General features: G+C 40.3%; 1 protein-coding gene across 1 annotated transcript in view; it reads left to right on the top strand.

Annotated features, from left to right (window-relative positions):
• The window catches only part of PNLIPRP3 (pancreatic lipase related protein 3), a 38,388-nt gene that overhangs the window by 9,239 nt on the left and 9,306 nt on the right, over window positions 1–19,843 (top strand). The window contains exons 2-8 of the mRNA XM_045879221.1: window positions 1,558–1,712; window positions 6,640–6,759; window positions 7,411–7,542; window positions 9,572–9,680; window positions 13,230–13,349; window positions 13,433–13,555; window positions 16,882–17,000. Of these exons, the coding sequence (XP_045735177.1) occupies window positions 1,558–1,712; window positions 6,640–6,759; window positions 7,411–7,542; window positions 9,572–9,680; window positions 13,230–13,349; window positions 13,433–13,555; window positions 16,882–17,000 (878 nt within the window). The remainder of the gene's footprint in view (window positions 1–1,557; window positions 1,713–6,639; window positions 6,760–7,410; window positions 7,543–9,571; window positions 9,681–13,229; window positions 13,350–13,432; window positions 13,556–16,881; window positions 17,001–19,843) is intronic.

The following is a 19,843-nucleotide window of genomic DNA, read 5'->3' on the forward strand; positions in this document are numbered from 1 at the left end:
ACCCCTCTTCAGGGACTGAGCCCCAGCTCTGGAGGCAGCATGCCTCCCCGGGTCTAGCAGCCCTTCCTCCAAGTTTCCTTATTTGAATTAACGAACCTCTTCTGTGTCACCCTCCAGCCCCCTGCTAGTAGCTGCTCCCTGCAGTTGTCACCTGGGAGCTCCTACATGGTCCCCTTTTTGCCTTCAGTTCTCCAATACCTGGTTGATAACAATTCGTTGTATTAAACTCTCACAGTTAAGATAACTGGTGTGATTTTTTTCTTGCCCTGACCCTGGCTGATCCCAAAAATAGGTGGGTTAAATCCTCATTTATTACTGCAGCAAGTTAATAGATTATGTGTGACTAAAGTTAATAAATCAAAACTTGACAGTGTAAGCACGTAATATATAGATATTGGGGTAACCACCAGAATAACTGTCACCTCTGGGGAGAGGGCTGGGTTTGGGGGTGAGCAGGGGATGTTGCTCATCTGTACAGTTTCTTTTCAATGTATAAACATTTCTCTGATTAAAAAACTTAATTCCCTATCCTCTCTTTATATATATTGTGGAACCTCATTGCTAGGAAATGGAGAAAGTGCAATATCTCCTAAAATTTTAAAATAAAATCTGGTGGACTTGAAAGTCAAAGACTGATTCACCATATTTTGGTAAGTGATAAAAGAAAACCCTCAAATTTGAGTCTTTAAACAGCTCTAGCCACTGCTAATGAATAATCATAAAATGAATAAATGAAAACCAATTTAATAAGTAATAATAAATTGAATACATAATTAAATAATAAATTGAACAAATAATAATAATTATAATTGAATAAATTAAATTATTCCTCCATAAAACAGTAGGAAATGAAGTTGTCTTCGACTATTAAATGAAAAAGAAAGGCCTTGTTGAAAAGATAAATGAAAATCAGTGGATGGCAGAAACATTAAGACTCAGTTTCCCCAAAGCTTCTCATTGTAGAGATGAGTGAGGTGAGCTCCAGAAAGAAGAGACTCGGTTACAACTGAATGGAACTTTGCTGTCATCTGTACTCTCAGGAGACCTGTGATGGACTCCTACTGCGTGTCAGGCATAGTGCTAGGCTCTGGGGACTCCAAGGCCCCTTTCATTAAAAATCTTCAGTCTCGTAAGAAAAGGCAGGAATTCAGGGAACACACAGTATCCCTCTTATGTCCAGGCCCATTCACAAGGGCTGTCCAGTGTAATGGTTCATTTACTCTTCCTATCAAGGCTGTAAGGTAAGTGGGATTAACTCCACTTTGCAGAGGAGGAAGCAGAGACTCATAAAAGGTAAAAGAATTGTCCAAAGCCAGGAATGTCTGATTCCAAAGCCCCTATGCTCTCCTCTGCAACACTGATCTACAAAGTCATGGTCATAAATAATATGAGGAGGGTGGTGGAGGAAGGGGAGAGGAGAGCATTTTTTAAAGAGAGTCTCCTTGAGCCAGACTTGCTTAACTTAAAGACCTATTTCAATGAACCCTCATGGTGGGAAACATAGCCTCTCTCTGGGCCTGGTTCCTACAATACTGACACTCCATCTTTTTGCTGCAGGAAAAGAAGTTTGCTATGAAAGGGTGGGGTGCTTTAAAGACGGTTTACCATGGACCGGGACTTTGTCGAGACAGTTGGCAGGTTTGCCCTGGTCTCCAGAGGAGATAAACACTCGCTTTCTGCTCTACACTAGACATAATCCCAAAGTCTATCAGGTAAGCTAACTTGCTGCCTTCACACATAGGTTATTCTAAAATAGAACATGTAGCTATAGATAGAGAAGACCTAGGTTCAGTAACTTACTCTGGCATAAACTACTGATTTAAAGGCTGATATTTCTTTTTAGTATTGTGAGCCAGATTTTATTGTCATATTATTTGTCCTAGTACTTAAATATAAAGATTGCTCTGAATCTGTTGTTTCATATGAGCTTGATTTGATACTTCTTTTGATTAATATATTAATTGAGAGCCTTCCACATGTAAGACTGAACAAGCAACAGTACCTATTATGTATTAAATTAATTAAACAAGACAGTATCCTAAATTTATTATAGTAGGGAAAAATGGGATATGTAAACAATTAACCTCTGTTGCAGCACAAATTATGATCTGTTACATAAGATACAAACAAAAGAATCTGGGAGCGTGGTGAGGAAGGGCTTACCTTCCCCTTGGGGGTGGGACGGGAGCCAGAAAAGGCTTTGAGGAACACACCTGTTTGAGGTGTGTCCCGCAGGGTGGGCAGGGTTTGCGTAAGCAGAGACACACAGGGAAGTGACAGATGAACTGGCGTGGGCAAATGCAGACAGGAGAGAGCCTGCAGAGTACATCTGATGAATACAACATGCTGAGTTAGACGGGGGACAGAGAGGAAGTCCTCAAATATGGAGTGAGTTAGAAAAGTAGTTTAGAGACAAATTCTGTAACTCCTTCCTGGAGACTTTGGACTTCATCCTGTGAGCCAGGAGGCCCCACTGGGAGTTTTTAAAGAGGCTTTAAGATATTTACCCTGGCTGCAATGCGCCTTCTTGACTGGAGCTGGGAGAGCCTGCAGGTGATTGCCAGACCATTTAGTACCAAGCCACCCAACACGGTAACCATGAGCTATGTGGGTATTAAAACTAAATAAAATTAAAGATTCAGTTTTTCAGCTGCACCAACCACATATCAAGTGCTCAGTAGCCCCATGCGGGCTGGTGGCTACCATTTTGGACAGTGCAAATACAGGATATTTCCACCATCACAGAAAGTTCTATTTGAGAGTGCTAGAAAACCATAATGCAGTTTGGATCAGACTCACGGAACTAGCCTGAGCCAGAGCATGAGCATGAGTATGATGATAGAAAATTGACATGATAAACATCATAAACTGTCCTGAGATCCTATACATGAGTCACAGGAAGAATAATGACCCTCTTGTCAAGAAAACTTGATTGCGGATCCTGGAGAATGAGTTACATTTTGGACCAGTGAGGTTCGGGCAGTCTATTGGATATTTGCCTCTTGAAGCTCAGGGCAGTCTAGAGCTGGAAGAAGAGATTCCAAAGTCTTTTACCCAGAGGTGAGAGTTAAAACCCAAAGAGTGATGTGATCTCGGGCAGAGAAAAAAAGCATGATACTAGACTTAAGTGGAGCAAAGACCAGAAAAGATCATTTCCAGTCTCTACCTGCGACTCTATAACCCTGAGCCTCACTTTCCATCAGACCCAGCCAAGACAGCCTCTGCTGTGCCCCCACCCCCTACAAACAGAATCTGATCTGTAGCTGTCTACTTACCAGACACACACCCACATATGCGCAACCGGCTCTTCACTGAATTACGCCATTTGCTCTGTAGATGACAGCTCTATCAAAAACAAAGAAGAAAAGCCCTTATTTGGGGTACAGAGAAATTTACAATGCAAGTGTACTCAAATGACATTGTGGTAGATTCCACAACATGGAACGAACTTTCAAAACATTTTGCGAAGTTAAATAAGCCAGACACAAAAGGACAAGCATTGTCCGTTATATGAAATTCCCGTTTTATGAAACACCTAGAGTAGTCAAATTCATAGAGATGGAAAAGTAGAATAATAGTTACCACAGGCTGGGGGAGGGAACAACGGAGAGTTACTATTTAAGGGTATAGGATTTCAGGTTGGGATGATAAAAAAATTCCTTGAGAGGGATGGTCCTGATCGTTGCACAACAATGCCAGTGACTTAATGGTACTAAATTGTATACTTAAAAATGGTTAAGGTGGTAATTTTTGTGTTATATCTATTTTGCCACAGTTTTTTTTTTTTTTATTGTAAAGAGAATCTGTTGAATACAAATGTTTTGGAGTACCTTCGCTCTCTGGTTAGGACTTTAGGGTACGTGTGTGTATTCAGGACTAACTGTATCCCCTGGTCTTGACCCTCGGTCCTCATAGGACTCATTGGTCCTTTAGCCTTCTGCATAGTGGCCATGCACTTGAACTTTCATAGAGCACAGGCACTAAAACAGGTGATGAAGGTCAGTCTTTGGGAGAGTCTGGACCCTAAAGACAATGAAGAGAATATCAGACACCGAGCACTCTCCTAATAAAGGGACCATAAAGGCAATATTCCTCATGTCTTTTCCACTCCCTTCCATTTGGAAAAAACCATGTGACAAACCAGATCTGTAGTTGAATTTGCAATGGATGGAAGCCTGAGGGTTTGTAATTAAAGTGTTTTATACCAACAGTGAGGATACAGGATGAGTCAAGATACAATACTAAAAATCTTGATGGCCCCAGGCTTGAGCCATTTGCTACACTGCAAATCTGACTTTGTATATGAGCAAGCAAAAGTTAACTTGCAATGGTTTAACATACTCTTTTCTCAGAGGGAGGAATTGTTAAAGCGAAACATGGTGCAATAAACCGGACTCTTCTGAGTCACAGGTCTTCACAGCTACATTTCTGCAAGAATGAATTCAACCTGCTATCTCCCAGAGTGGCTCATATAGTTAATGACTAGTGGTGATGCCCATTTTGCATAATTATGGTAGTTTCTGGGCCTGTAGCTTTTCTCAAGGCTGGAACATACCTAACTGGTGACTACTTTTGACTTACTACAAATGAGATCGTCAAGAGACTAGTCATGCTTTGTGGAATGGGTTGATCTCATACCAGTGAGGTTCTATGATTCCTCAAAGATAAGAACATTAAAAGTAAAGGCCTGAGCGCCCAGATAACCATTGAGCCTTTACCTGGCCCTTTCTTGGGATAATCCCTTCTGTCCTGACACCCTTTTATGGCTCTGTCCATGTAGCAGCAGAAGCTGAGGTGTCTTCTTTGAGTTGATTCCATGATGTTTGAGTTTCCTGTTTTCTAGGTTAGTATGCCATGTCACAGGGGTGTGCCAGATTGAATATGAAGTGAACAAAAGTGTTTTTCTACCTTTCCTACTTTATTAAATTCTTCAAGGCTTTCATGACAATGGAGGATGCTCAGATCCCGCAGTTCTTGTCAGATTGACACTTTGAAGCTTTCACAAGGCCCCACATCCAGCATCTAGCTCTTCTCATGACGGGGAAAGATTAAACAAACTTTTTCTACCAAATCCCCTTTCCCAAATAGGTTTTCACTTTTTTTTTTTGACATAGAAATAGAAATATAGTTGGTGTTTAAGGGGCTCCAGTTGGAGTTGGAGTTAACATCTGGATTCTTTTAAATATATAGATGGATAAATGTTTTTGCTTTGGGATTCCATTATTCAGCAGAGCAGAACTTCCAAGAAAGCCCAGATACATTTGATTTTATTATCTGCCTCAACAAATCCCACATCTGCTCTGGGCCCTATCAGTAAAGAACAGTATGATCAGATCCCAACTTGAGAGCTCAGTGGTGGAACACATGACTTCAGAGAAAGACCGTGTGGGTTTCAGCCCCTCACTCCAGGACTCGTTAGCCGGAGTGCTCTTGGGACAAGTGCCTTAACTTTTCATTGTGCCTTTTCCTAATCTCTAAAGTTAGTACCTACCTCACAGTGTCATGGAGGATAAATGAACTACACCATAAAGTGCTTAGAACAATTCCTGGCACATAGGCAGATACGAGTGTAGCTGTATTATAACTACTGTGTAAGCCAACTTAGGATTCTCATAATTGTTTGCTTACCATCTTGGAGATACTTTAGCCAGAATTTGTATGATTAACTTGCATGTTACTATTAAACACAAGTAGCTAGTAATAGGCTCTTTGTTTGAAGGCTCTTTGTTATAAGATTCACCATCGTCAAACTTGCAACTCGCTGATTAGAGTGTTCATTTTTTTTCTCAAAACAGAATTTTGAGCATTTCTTATATTGTGCCTTTTCATTTTTCTCTTAATAACGAAATCACTTAAATGCATAGTATCACTAAGATGAGTTTGGTTGGTTATAAGAACAATCCAGCAAAATACAAGAAATACAAAAGAACATTCAAGGTAATTACATAAAATGATCTTTAATATGCTATTTTACTGCATGTGGTGAGATCCTAACCTTTGTTCCTCCCTCATAAAGTGGGGTGAACGATCTGTTTTGCCACCTTGACAGCATGCTTTTTTTTTTTTTAAAGATTTTATTTATTTATTTGATAGAGACACAGTGAGAGAGGGAACACAAGCAGGGGGAGTGGGAGAGGGAGAAGCAGGCTTCCCACTGATCAGGGAGCCCGATGCGGGGCTCGATCCCAGGACCCTGGGATCATGACCTGAGCCGAAGGCAGACGCTTAACGACTGAGCCACCCAGGCGCCCCTTTGCAGCATGCTTCTAAGCCTCAAATAGCACACTACTCATGAATCCCATCAGCAGAGAAGTAATTGCTATTCAAAAGTAAGGCTGACGGAAGTCCTGACTGAAACTGACCCAGCATCATCTCACAAACCTTGCCTTAAAACCAAACACTCTTCTTTCCTTTCCTTTCCTGTGATTACATTTATATACTGTATTTGATAATGCATTAATAATTTCTTGGCACTTTTCAGTGCATAGCAGTAACTATTTCTTTGGTAAAAATATATTAAAGAAGGTTGTCAAGAATCAAATGTAGTGGAAGACTTTTGAGCAGACTTAGAATAATTCTACTAAATGTCAAATAATTTTGAATTATTATTTTACCTTAATCTCTTTTCACTTGAAACAGGAAATCAGTGCAGTTAATTATCTAACTATCCAAACCTCACACTTTGGAACAGACAAGATGACCCGTATCAACATACCTGGATGGAAATCAGATGGAAAATGGCAGCAAGACATGTGCAATGTATGATGTGGACAAACTCTTCTTTATACTTGTGTAAAAGTTGTATGTTTAATGAGAATGTACTTCGCATATATTAATGCATATTCATGGTAATTCCTCCATTCAGTTACATTGTCCCTGTCCCAAGGCCCCAAATGAATTATCCATTTCCTATTTATACTCACTTATTATGAATTGCATAGATTACAATGAGAGCATATTTCTTTGTAATTATTCTTTGATAAAGTCTCACTTTTGACAAAAGATTGAATGATAAGATAAATTTCTCACTTAAGGGAAAAAATTTTCCAGGTCCACTCCAAGAAATTAATTTTCCTCTCTGATACTCAAGATTAATAGACTGCTAACATAGTAGGCAATTACTTATTTATAAGTCCATATAGTATAGTAGAGTCAGGCTGCCTGAATTCATACCATGGTTTTACGTACCATGATCGTGGGGAAGTTTAATTAACCTGTCTGTGCTTTGGATTCCTTATCTGTAAAGGGGATTAAATAAGATAATATATGTAAAAGGGTTAAGACAGGACCTCGCCCGTAGTAGGTTCAACACCTGGTAGTGTTATTTCTTATTATGGAATCCATTGCTCAGTCACTTTGGCTTTCTTTAATTCTTATTTCTTCCATACTTATAATAAATCTTTGTGCCAGGTGTTGCTAAAAGTGGAAGACGTGAACTGCATTAACATAGACTGGATTAACGGTTCGCTGGAATACATCCATGCCGTAAACAATCTCCGCGTTGTTGGTGCTGAGGTGGCGTATTTTATTGATGTTCTCGCGGTAAGAAACGTTGATTTTTTAAAAAAAAATTGCGTTTAATTGGCTTTGCACAATAACACCAAGAATTTGCATTGATTTTTATGGCTTTTTTATTAGCTTACACGAGTTCTGAACATGTGAGATATTAAGCATTCCTTTCTGTATGGTGACCAGGAAAGGGAAGTCACTTCTTGGGAAAGAAGTGCCTGTGGTTCTCCAAAGCGCCACTTGGTGGCAGTGTCCCTTCACAGGCTCCTCACCAAATGCTTCCCCAGCCCTAACCCCACCCCCAAGGTCACTTCCCCGGTCAGCTTATAGGCCCCTCTCCTGCCAGTTAGTTTTCATCCCATTGTAAACCTACCCTTAATGATTATAAACTGTTCGCATCTTATGAATGCTATTTGTTTAGAATGTGAAATACATTTTCCCCCAGAAATTGGGTTCTGTGGCAGTGAATTAATTAGGTCTGTAGTCCAGTCCAGGCACAATAACCTATACATTTTCTAAAAGAATAAAATAGACTTTGCTATTTATGAGGGTTATACCCTGAGGCATTTATAAATCTCCAAGTGCCCTACCATTATAGAAAGTAATTTCCCACCATAAAATGCAGTGAAGTAAAATCTAAAGATTTATGACCCTTTCAGACTCTTAAAGAGGGTTCACTCATTCATTCAACAAGTATTTTTCTCTGCATTGGCTGTGGGCTAGGGGCTGTTCTAGTCACTGAAGATACAGGGCGAGTGAGACAGTGTTTCTGCTCTAAGTGTGTGGACGGTACTCTAAAGAAGTCCAAGGATGGAGAGAGACTGGAGCATCAGCTAACCTAGATGGGCAGCCAAGGGAGGTGGTCCTCGAATCCTGAGCACAGTGAGGAAGCAGCGGGAGAGGACTTAGGGAGCCAAGTCCTCACCTCTGCCCCCACACTGCTTGTCTGCTCTTCCTTGCTGTCGAGGGAGACCGGGGCACAAGGTGGTACTAGGATGGGTCCTTGCATCCAAAGGATGAAATCCGATTAATCTCCTCTTCAGAGAAAAACCTGTCCTAAGCTTTTGTGAATTTCTTCGTGGATCCTGGGGCCTGCGCTGTGGGCTCTTCTAGGTCCAGGAAATAAATAGTAGTGGCTTATAGGAGAGGAAATGTTTGCTGAGCTGAAGGGGGAAGCATTTGCTGAGGTACATGTTCAGTGAATTGATGGGAACAGAGGAGGGGAAGACTGAGGGGAAAGAGGGCTGATCTCAGATAACAGGCTGTAGAGGAAGACAGAAAGAAAGCATAGATTTGAAAGGGTGGCAGCATTGGAGGGAGGGGCCCCCTAAGGACCAGGAGACATCCTGGGGCAGCCATTCACGTGTTAATGAGAGAGAAAATACTCTTTATAAAGCAGCACATAATATTGTCATTACTGGTGGGGAAAAAATGATCAAATGATAAATTTATCCACGTGAAGGCAATTGCTTGATTTTCACTGTTATCATGAAGAGAACTTGAAGCTTAGATGAAACTAAAAATGCTTGCTCCTTTGTTCCCCATTGAGTGTGTGTGTGTGTGTGTGTGTGAGAGAGAGAGAGAGAACTCTTAGACACATAGTCATTTTGTAAATATTCTTAAAAAGACCTCTTTGAAGACCAAACTCAGCCCAGGCATTTGCTAGAGTGTCCTTCATCTGGAGGAGACAGACATAGGTAAGGTGGGTAACAGCCTGGGTATGACTGCATTTGACCTGTGTTGGGTGTATTCCAGAAGGGTTGGGTCTCAGGAAGAATGGGCATGGGCTGGAAGCCATAGATGTGGTTGCTGGGCTGTTCTTCCCTGAGGACCACGAGGCCCCTTAACACAGGAAGAAAAACCTGACCTCCAGTCCTGCCCGGTGCTTTCTCCTTCAGCCAGACAAGGAGGCGAGTGGACATGGGGGGTCACTTTGTCCATTGACTAATTCCCATCCTGTGTGTGAGAGGGACAAATATGTCAAGCTTAGGTCAAACACATGTAAGCCATTCCACCTGGTCTTTTAAAAATACGTGTTGTTTTCCTTTAAAAATCCTATCAGAAAAAATTTGGATATTCTCCTTCTAAAGTTCACTTGATTGGCCACAGCGTGGGAGCACATCTGGCCGGGGAAGCTGGGTCGAGGGTACCAGGCCTTGGAAGAATAACAGGTAAGCCTGCCTTGGGGTTGGGCCTGGAATTTGCTTACACATTTGTTTACACACAAAATCAAGTATCTGAAACACCAACTGAAGTTGAGGAAGCAAATGTAAGATAGGAGAAAATGGGACTCAACTACACATAAAAGGATTTTCAAAGCATGAGGGTGTAGATCCACGTTAGAGAATGTTCACTGTGGCATTACCTGTGGTGGGAAAGTAATGGGAGCTGACCTCTACCAGCCGAGGACGGCTGATGGAGATGACATGCTGTGCGACGCCATGCCTCTAACACAAAGAATGAGTGAGAGCCTCACTGGTGGTTCTGGAAGGATGTCCTGGACACATCGGGGGCGCAGCTCACAGTGGATGCTGGCTGTGTGGAACTGGTTTAAGGCCTGTGCCCAGGCTGTCCCAGTTGCTAGAATGTTGAATATTACCCCCGGATATACTATTAAGTCTAAAAATAAGTTGCAGAGTCAGGTATGTAGACTACGAATTAGCATGAATTAGTATATACCGTGAATTAGGTTTTTGAGGATGATAATCAATCATTTCCCTTCCCTGCACGCCGACTTCCAAACCAATTGAGTCAGATGGAATGAGATTGAAATATCAGCCTCAGTATCAACAAGTTGGCCTGGCGTCTCTCTCCTCTGCATCCCCAACCAATATTCAGTCAGCAGGTGCTGGATTTCCTCGTCCGCTTTGCACCTGTCCGTGTCCTGGTCACTGTCCCAGCTCAGGCCTTCTTCATTGCTCGCCTGGATTTGGTCACTCGTGACGGGTCCCCCAGCCCAATCCCCCACAAGTGCTACCAAGTCCTCATGTTTCCAAATACAGGCTGTGTCACTCACTGCTGGAACTTTCCATTGCCCAAAGCCTCTTAGCTTTTCACATAAATGGTTCATGTTTCATTGTGGCTTTTCGTATTTCTTTGCCTTGCCCCAAGCTATTGCCCCTTGCCCTAAATGGCCACAGTTCATTTTTCAAGATTCATTTCAAATGCACCTTCCTCAGACAGAGTTAATTCTCTCTACTTCCCATATCCTTTGAAATATCCCTCTATTATATCCGAAAATGCAACTCTTGTGTTGCATGGTTATATATATACATATATAACATATATACCTACATATACATATATATACAATTATTCATTCACCTGTTTATTTTGATAGACCCTGAACTACTAAGAAAGTCTCCCTTACCCCCACACCTCCCCAGGCCTGACACATAGTAGGTGTACATTTCCTGTTGGTTAAAACAATGAACGTACACACATACTTATGCTTTAAATTCAAATTTGAACTTTAAGTATCTTTTTCTAAAAATAGTTAAGAACTCCAAATTGCATGTACAGTGTTTTGTCTCTGCAGCTTCTCAGTATAGCAGACTTCTCCTGCTGAAAACTTCCTTTCTTCTAGCTCCCAATCCCTACCCCAACAACAGCACCAGCCCATGGCCATCTTTCTTATTTGGGATAATAAAATTGTATTTTTATTCTGAAGTCATTGGGTAGCAAAAATCTCCCTTTGCTCTAAGTTTTCAGGCCCAGGGGAATGAAGAAACAGGCAGAGTTTGGGACGATGGAACGTCATGGGGCCTACACAGCCTTTCAGCCATAAATGAGAGGGAGGAACATTGCTGTTCATGTACTAAAAATCACACTGGGTTACCATAAATTTGTGAAGATTTTGTTTTTCTCAATTTTGATTTCAAAAATCAGATACTATATAACTCCCAATTCTTCCTCCCAAGTGAATTATCCCGTTGAGTAAATAGAAAACAATACATTTTTAAAGGCTCTCTGAAAATCCAAAGATTGCTATAATTTAGATGCCACAATCTATATTCCTTGCAAGTGGTTAGTTTTTGAACAATCATGTTCCTTGAGTAATAAAAGAACTAAAACTTCAAGAAAGATACTAGCTTTATCATAAAACCAGTTCAAAGCAAAATTAAATGATAGATTTTAAGACATGCCTAAGTTGAACCTTCTGCTGCCTTTCCTCCTGAGACCTGGAACCACCCAAATGCAGGGGCCCTGCTTCCCTGCTATTTGCCCCTTCTCTGATCAGTAGACTCTGAGGTGGGTCTCACATTTGGATGCATCTCTGCAGAGCTCTTGACTTCATCAGAAGCTTGCAGCGAATTGGCGATTGCACACTAAACAATCAAATGAACTTCCTAGCATTGAAGATCGATCCTGGGACTGTTGTGTCTTGGAAGCGTGGGGCACAAGCCTTCACTTCTCGCTCCTGCCACATTTCCACAGGGCTCAGGCCACTCTGCTCCAAGTCCTCTCCACTCTGGGATCCAGTCTCCATTTTACAGCAAAGGGATTTTTGCTAAAATGTTATCTCCCCTTTTGCAAACTTGTAAGAGCTTCCCATTGCCAACCAGAGGATGTCCAAACCCTTTTGCGTGGTTCAGCTTACATCTGGCTCCTGCTTACAATGCTAGTTTTGTCTTTCACCCAGTTCTAAAACTCTGTACACCAGCCCTCAAAAACCAGTTACAGTTTCCCAGATGTGCTTAACTGTTTCACCTGCAGGCCATGAAGAGTATCTTTCTTACCCCTGGGGCGCTGCTGACCCCTCTTTACCCTGGCCAACTCTTCTGGTTCCTCAGATCTCTGCTCGTATTTCCCATCTCCAGCAGAAGCATGTCCCAATTTCCCAAGACTGGCTTATGTGTTGCTTCTCTGTGCTTGCATAATACCTAGGTTCACCTCTGTCTCTGCACTGAGAGCATCCTGAATCGAGCTGTCTTCTCTCTTTGTGTCCATCAAACACAAAGCTCTTTGAGGACAAGGCTAGGCCTTATTCTTTGTATCCAAGTGCTGAACCTAGTTCCTGGCACATGGTAAGTGCTTGATAAATAAGTGTCAAATGTATAAATGAGTGGATATGGGAATGGTCATAACATCTTAGAGACCTCTAGATATCTTACCTTTATCTTTATTAGATATTTGAACAGGAGACAGTGGGCTGAGGGTCTAGACACTTGTGCTCTTAGTCCATTTTGCCTCCAGTATATGGTGACCTTGTCAAGTCACTTCACATCACCGGATGTCAGGCTTTTCATTTGTAATGTAATGAAGTGGAAATAATGAGCCACAGCTGAAAACTAAGCTTAAGTGTGTTGCTTTGTAGATTCATGTTTACATGCTAAAGAGCTCTTATCTTTTATTTTTATCTCTATTTTTGCATACAGATGTTGCTTTTGAGATCATCTGCAATCCATACCTTAATTAGGTATATGGTAATCCTGCACAGACCCTAGAATTTGATCCTTCTGACTTTGTTAATTGTTTTGGTATTGTCTGGACACAGCCTTACTTGTGAATAGGAATGTGACATTGTAATCTATAGAGACCTGCATGTCTATACTCAATTTATGCATCTATACTTTGTCTTGCGTGGTGTTTGACCTATATATATCATAAAGGAAAGAATACCTTGCCCTCACCATCTATCCTTCCAAAATAACAACACTATGAATATACTCTTAGAGAGAACGTGTCTTGGTTTAATGGATTTTCATGTTTTTTTCCAGGGTTGGACCCAGCCGGGCCATATTTCCACAATACTCCAAATGAAGTTAGGCTGGACCCCTCAGATGCCAAATTTGTTGATGTCATTCATACAAATGCAGTTCGCTTGCTCTTTGAGTTTGGTAAGTTTTGAATACAAACAGAAACTACACTGAAGCATGGAAAAGAATTTTAGAAGCATTTATCCTGCTTTTATCTATTTCAGGTGCTGGGACTATTAATGCTTGTGGTCACCTTGACTTTTACCCAAATGGAGGGAAGCATATGCCAGGATGTGAAGACTTAATAACACCTTTATTTAACTTTGATCTCAACGCTTACAAGGAAGGTAAATACTTTCTAAAATATGAAGCTGGCTATTATACATTCACACGGCTCCCTCCTTGGACAGGATCCACACCCTTTTGCACGTAATATAATATAAAAATATGCTTTAGCCCCCAAACACAGTCACATTCATAAAGCTCCCACCAGTTGTGAGATCTGTGAGATCAGGGTCCGTGTCTTATTTATCTTTGTATCCCCAGGGCCTGTCAGAATGTCTAGCATGTTGTAGTCATTCAATGTAAATGAGAAGGATATGCTTATTCATTCAGCAAGATGTATTGAGTACCTACTATGTGCCAGGCATTATTCTAGGAACAGAATACAAAATGAAATGAATACAAAAGACAAAAACCCCTCCATGATGGAGCTAATATTCTAATTTGCTAGAAAAACAATAATAGAGTAAGGAGACAAAATAAAGCATGGAATGAAATATGAGGTGTTGGTGATAGTGGGGGTCAAGTGGGGAAAGGAGATTTTTGATAGGGTGGTCAGGGAGTCCTTACTGAAAAGATGACCTAAAGGAGTTAGCCATGAGAATACCTGGGAGAAAGGCATGCCAGGCCAATGGGTGGGGGGCAGCCAGTGTAAAGGGCCTGGGGCAGGAGCCTGCCTGGGAAGTTCATGGCAGTGAGGAGCCTACTGTGGCTGGAGTGAATTGAAAGAGGAGAGTAGGAGGCATGAGGTTAGAGAAGGGGCAGAAGGAGAAAATACAGGGCTTTATGGACCATTATAAAGATTTAAGCTCTTACTCAAGTGAGATGGGAGACGTGGGAGGATTTGGAGCAGAAGAGAGATATGGTTTGACTTACTTTTTAACAGAATCACTATGGATTATACATTAAATTAATCACAAATAAACAAATAGTATTTAACCCTTTATAATAGTGTCCAATAACAATAGTATCTATAGAGCACCTGGTAATAAGGCAACAGAAGTTATTATTTGGGGATTTCATTATTCTCTGGATCTGCATATCATCAACATGTAAATAATGAAACATATCATACATAATATATAAAATGCATAATACTATAATGTATGATGATATGATAGTAAATGAATGACTCTAAATATCTCACCCTCTGATTCCACATGGTCAGAATATCTTGATGATGTAATTATTTGATCTTCCAATTGGCTGGTGTAGTGGAAAGATACACAGATCATGACATTGAGAGTAGCTGGAATGTCCTCTTCTCTAGAGACAAATTGCAAAGTTTTAATATCTGTTCTGAAGAGTAAATGTGATTAGAAGTATCTGTTTGCAATGCCTACTGAAGAAAAGAAACAATAACTGGCGAATTACAGACACTCAAAATGAGAAAGCCAATTCCAGCTAGAAGAGATAAGCAAAATTCATTCAAATAAGGCCTATTATAAAACTTATTTCTCTTCTTATTTTCTGTATTATGACTTAAAATCCTTTCTATTAGGGTAAAATATAGATCATAATATTTCTTTATATACATACACAGAACATTTGAAATTCTGTAAAGAATTAATTCAAGTAAAATATATTTTTCACAAGCTATCATTTTAAGACGTTATAAAATTTCCTACAACTCTATTTAAAGTATGTGTATCGGGGCACCTGGGTGGCTCAGTCGTTAAGCGTCTGCCTTCGGCTCGGGTCATTGGTCCCAGGGTCCTGGGATGGAGCCCCACATCAGGCTCCCTGCTCGGCGGGAAGCCTGCTTCTTCCTCTCTCACTGTGTCTCTCTCTATCAAATAAATAAAATCTTAAGTAAAAAAAAAAAGTATGTGCATCAGTCATGTTATGATTTAGGTGAGTTCGAAGACATTAAGATATTCGATTTTACATTATACTTATGACTAAGAAATCACTTACTTTTAAAATTTATATTTCCCAAATGCTAACGAACCATCTTGTCTACATCACAATTAATTGTGCATATAAATCTGAATATAAAAAGACCTGACGTAAGAGATGTCCTTGTTTTAAAAAAAAAAAAATGATGCCATTTATTGATCTTGCTTTCTGAAGTTACCCTGTCTCAGTTATCTATTGCATGACAAACCAGAATGGCTTAAAAAAACAATGGTTTCATTGCCCATTGTTCTGAGGGTCAAGATTAAGGCAGATTTCTATAGAAACTTTGCTTTGCGATGTGAGTTGTGTGATTGCATCCAGTTGGGGGCTACACTGGGTTAAGCTAGGTGGGAAGATTCAACATGGTCTTCCACGTCTGGGGTCTTGGTACTGGTTCTTCTCTTTAAGTGGTCTGTTCATCTTCAGGGCCTTTCTTCCCAGCCAGTTAACCAGGATTTCTTAACAGAAAAGCTGGGTTCTAAGAAGGCCACCGTGGATGCTAGAAGGTCTTTTAAGACTGAGGACCTGAATTTGCATGGGGTCAATTTCTCCATGTTCTGTTGGTCAAAGCAAGTCAGGGGACTAGCTTGCAATCCAGGGTTGGGTGGGGGGAGTGAAAAAAAAATAGGCTCCTTGCTCTTGAAAGGAGGAATGGTAATCTGTTATTGCAAAGGGGTGAGGACCTAAAAAAGAGTGACTCATTGGAGGCCACTATTACAGTATAATGATCTACCACATATACTAAAACAAAATCTAGATTCTCAAAGATCAACCAAGTTGTGTAGGTCATTGGAAAACTAGTCCATGGCAGACACTAAAGATGTTGCTATAGAAGATTTAAGAGCATAAGTGACTAGAATGCTATGCTAACTTCAGAATGCACAAATGTATTTAGATGCATCTTATTTATTGTTGCAATAATCTGAACTATTAGTGGCCATAATGTCATGCCTGGCAATGACAGAACTAACTTGTCTGTAGCATTCTTTATAATACTTCTCACCTGTGACACCTCGAAGCTCAGTTGAAGGTGTGCATGGGTTAACATTGTTGGCTGTGTTGTGATTGAATAGGAGGGAGTTCAGTCTTCATGCAGAAACAGGGAGACAGAGAACAAATTGGTCTAAGGTGGAGATGCTGTGTGCACAAGAATTCTGAAAGCTCTAAGTGCTTGAAAGCTCTAGGTCAAAGATCCGGGAAGTGTTGAAGATAATAGTATCAGAACACAAAGTCATTTCTATTTGCATTTGTTTATTTACCCTGCTTGAATGTCCCTGGAGATTCACACAAAGAATTGTTTGGTACAAAGAAAAGGATATATGCTATTGATAAATGTTGTTCAGTATCCAAGCCTACATACAAGGTCTGGCCGTCTAGACATCCCAAGTCAAGAATCTGTTTTTTTAAGTTACTTTTCTAAGAAATGGTTCTTACTATTAGTTATCAGTTAATCCATTTATTGCTATTAATTAATTGGAAATTGTCTTTGCAGAAGTGGTTTCCTTCTTTGATTGCAACCATGCCCGAAGTCATCGCTTCTATACTGAAAGCATTCTCAATCCTGATGCATTTATTTCTTATCCTTGTAGATCCTACAGATCTTTCAAAGCGGTAAGTAAAGTATTTTGCTGTGGTATTTAATTAGCAAGTCATTTTTTGAACCATGATCGGCCAACGAATTAGTACTTTGAGTATGTGGCAAAAAATGCATCTGCCATCTTGGGAAATAATAGATTCTTTCTCTGTGCAGAGTGCTGAACAGTAGCTGGATTGCTGAAGGGCTTAAATAACTAAACCAACTATTTGTATTCTGGTTGTTTCAGCTCTTTTGAAGATTATATCCAAGTTTGTGTTTGGGGCCATTTGTTATGCAGTAATTAGATGCTTACTGTGTAAGTCCAGGGCAAAAAATTGTCTGTGTGTATATTTTAAATGTCATCTTCAAAGATGCCCCGAGAAGGTTGAACCAATCAATAGCTACAACCAAACATATTACTATTTACTTGGAACGTGAAAATTATTTTATTAAAATTTAATTATTTATACAGAGCCGAACTAAGGCATATAGCTCACAGGAGTTCCACACAGATCAATAAGGGACAAAATACCAAATCTGATTTTGTTTAAGTCATAAAACGCACGGTGCCAGATCTGAACTAAATGTATTTTTCATTTGGTTATCACTATGAAAAGGAGAAAGAAAATCCATTTTGTAGTGAGAAGTGGAAAGATTTTCCTTCTTACGCTTCAGAGATCTAATTCCCTGTTTTATCAGGGTAGAAAATGTGGGGTTTCCAGCTGGAGTTTATTGTAAGTAATAGCACTTTGTGGCTAAGTTTAGTGTTGGGACAGGAATGAGCCGTTTCTGTCCTCTTAAACAGAGCAAGGTGACTGGATGCCCTTCAGCCACCTTCTCCGTCTCGGGAGCCAGTTATTCTTACCCATGGCATGCCCTGGTGAACTGCCATGCTTGGGGAGCTTGCCAGCCAAACCCTGGCATTTTCCCAACCACCTCCTTCTATGTCGCCTCCTCCTCCTTCCGGCCCCAGATGCTGCTCTGAGTGGCTAAAGGGACCTTGACACTTACTGTACCGAAGGCATATGGAAGAAGCCCTCGGAGTCACAGTCTAGTCAGAGATAATGGGCTACAGTCTGCGAGATGGGAGAAGCTTAGGCTCCTGTGCCACATGGATGCCAATTATGGCTACAAACTAGAGAACATTGCATCAATTTCCTTGACATGTTTTATTGTGCTTCTACCCAAACAGTCGTAAAGAGGAAGTGAAGTGAAATAAATAGAACAGAACAGAATGAAATAAAATAAAATTAAAATAAAATAAAATAAAATAAAATGAAGGAGGAATTCTAATACCAGGCTGTCTGGTTCACATCCTTGCTCCCTCACTTACTAGACACGTATCATTGGACCAATTCTTTAACTGCTCTGCACTTCGGTTTCCTCGTCTGTTTGATAAGGAGGCTGAAAGCACCGTAATAATAAAGAGGCTTGTGAGGATTAATTAGTAAAATGCACATAAAGTGCTTAAAAAGTGCCTGGCATGTGGTAAGCCCTTAATAAATATGCGCCCTTTTATTATTGTTACAAGTTTTCTTCATTAAAAATAGAGTTTTACATGGGATGCTTTACTATAATCCTAGCCTTAATGTTCATGGTTTATATATCCGAAACTTCAAAACTTAAAATAACAAATATTCAAACACCGCTACCAAGATTTTTTTAAGTTAACATTTTGTTAGTTTTGCTCCGAATTTTAAAATGTACAGATAAAATTTCATTCCCTTTCATTCCTTCCCACCCTCCTCTGAGGCAGGGTTTGGAGTAAATCCAATATGTATCAGATAAATAGTATTACACTTATCTTCCTGGATTTGCTTTGTTGTTGTTGTTAAATTTTATAAACTTGAGATCTACATTGATATGTGTAGATCTAATGTATTTATTTTATAGGAATCAGTCACAATTGATTTCTTCATTCCCCTACTAATACACATTTTGGTTGTTTCAGGTGTTTGTTATTAAAAGCAGTTCTCAGGGGCACCTGGGTGGGTCAGTCGTTAAGTGTCTGCCTTCAGCTCAGGTAATGATCCCGGGGTCCTGGGATCCAGCCCCGCATCTGGCTCCCTGCTCGGCGGGAAGCCAGCTTCTCCCTCTCCCACTCCCCCTGCTTGTGTTCCCTCTCTCACTGTGTCTCTCTCTGTCAAACAAATAAATAAAATCTTAAAAAAAAAAAAAAAAGCAGTTCTCAGTAAATACTTCTGTATGTCTACTAGTGTGCTTGTATGGAAGCTTCTTTATGGCATGTAATACAAGTGAAATTGTCAAAGCATGTGTGCATTTGTCTTTTTTTTTTAAGATTTTATTTATTTATTTGAGAGAGAGAGAGAGTGCAAGCACGGGGAGGAGCAGAGGGAGAAGGACAAGCAGAGCCCCACGTGGGGCTTGATCCCACCCCGAGATCATGACCTGAGCTGAAATCAGGAGTCGGATGCTTAACTGACTGAGCCACCCAGGCACCTCACATTTCTGTCTCTATTAGACATTACCAAATTGCTGTCTGCAATATCTGTCAATTTACATTCCCATCAGGAGCAAACGAGATTCCCACACTTGTCTTCACCACTACTTGATGTTGCAAATTGTTTTAATTTTTGCAGATCTGCTGAGTATGAAATTGTATGTTGTTTTCATTAGCCCATTCCTGACAACTAGTAAGATTGAGCAGCTTTTTCCATAGTTATAGACTATTTGACTTTCCTCTTCTGGGGATTCTCTATTCATAGCATTACTCACATTTCTAATAGGCCATTTTTTTCCTCTCAGTTGTTTTTGTTTTATTTTGTTTTGTTTTTGAAAACAGGGTGGCCCATTAGGCAACTTAGTCATTTTTAAATGCATGTGCTTTATTTAAATTTTAAAGATTTATCATAGTTTA

The sequence above is a fragment of the Mirounga angustirostris genome, unplaced genomic scaffold, assembly GCF_029215605.1.
Source record: "Mirounga angustirostris isolate CCGP_5_RB_7025 unplaced genomic scaffold, mMirAng1.0.hap1 SCAF_6, whole genome shotgun sequence".
In the NCBI taxonomy this organism is placed as follows: Eukaryota; Metazoa; Chordata; class Mammalia; order Carnivora; family Phocidae; genus Mirounga; species Mirounga angustirostris.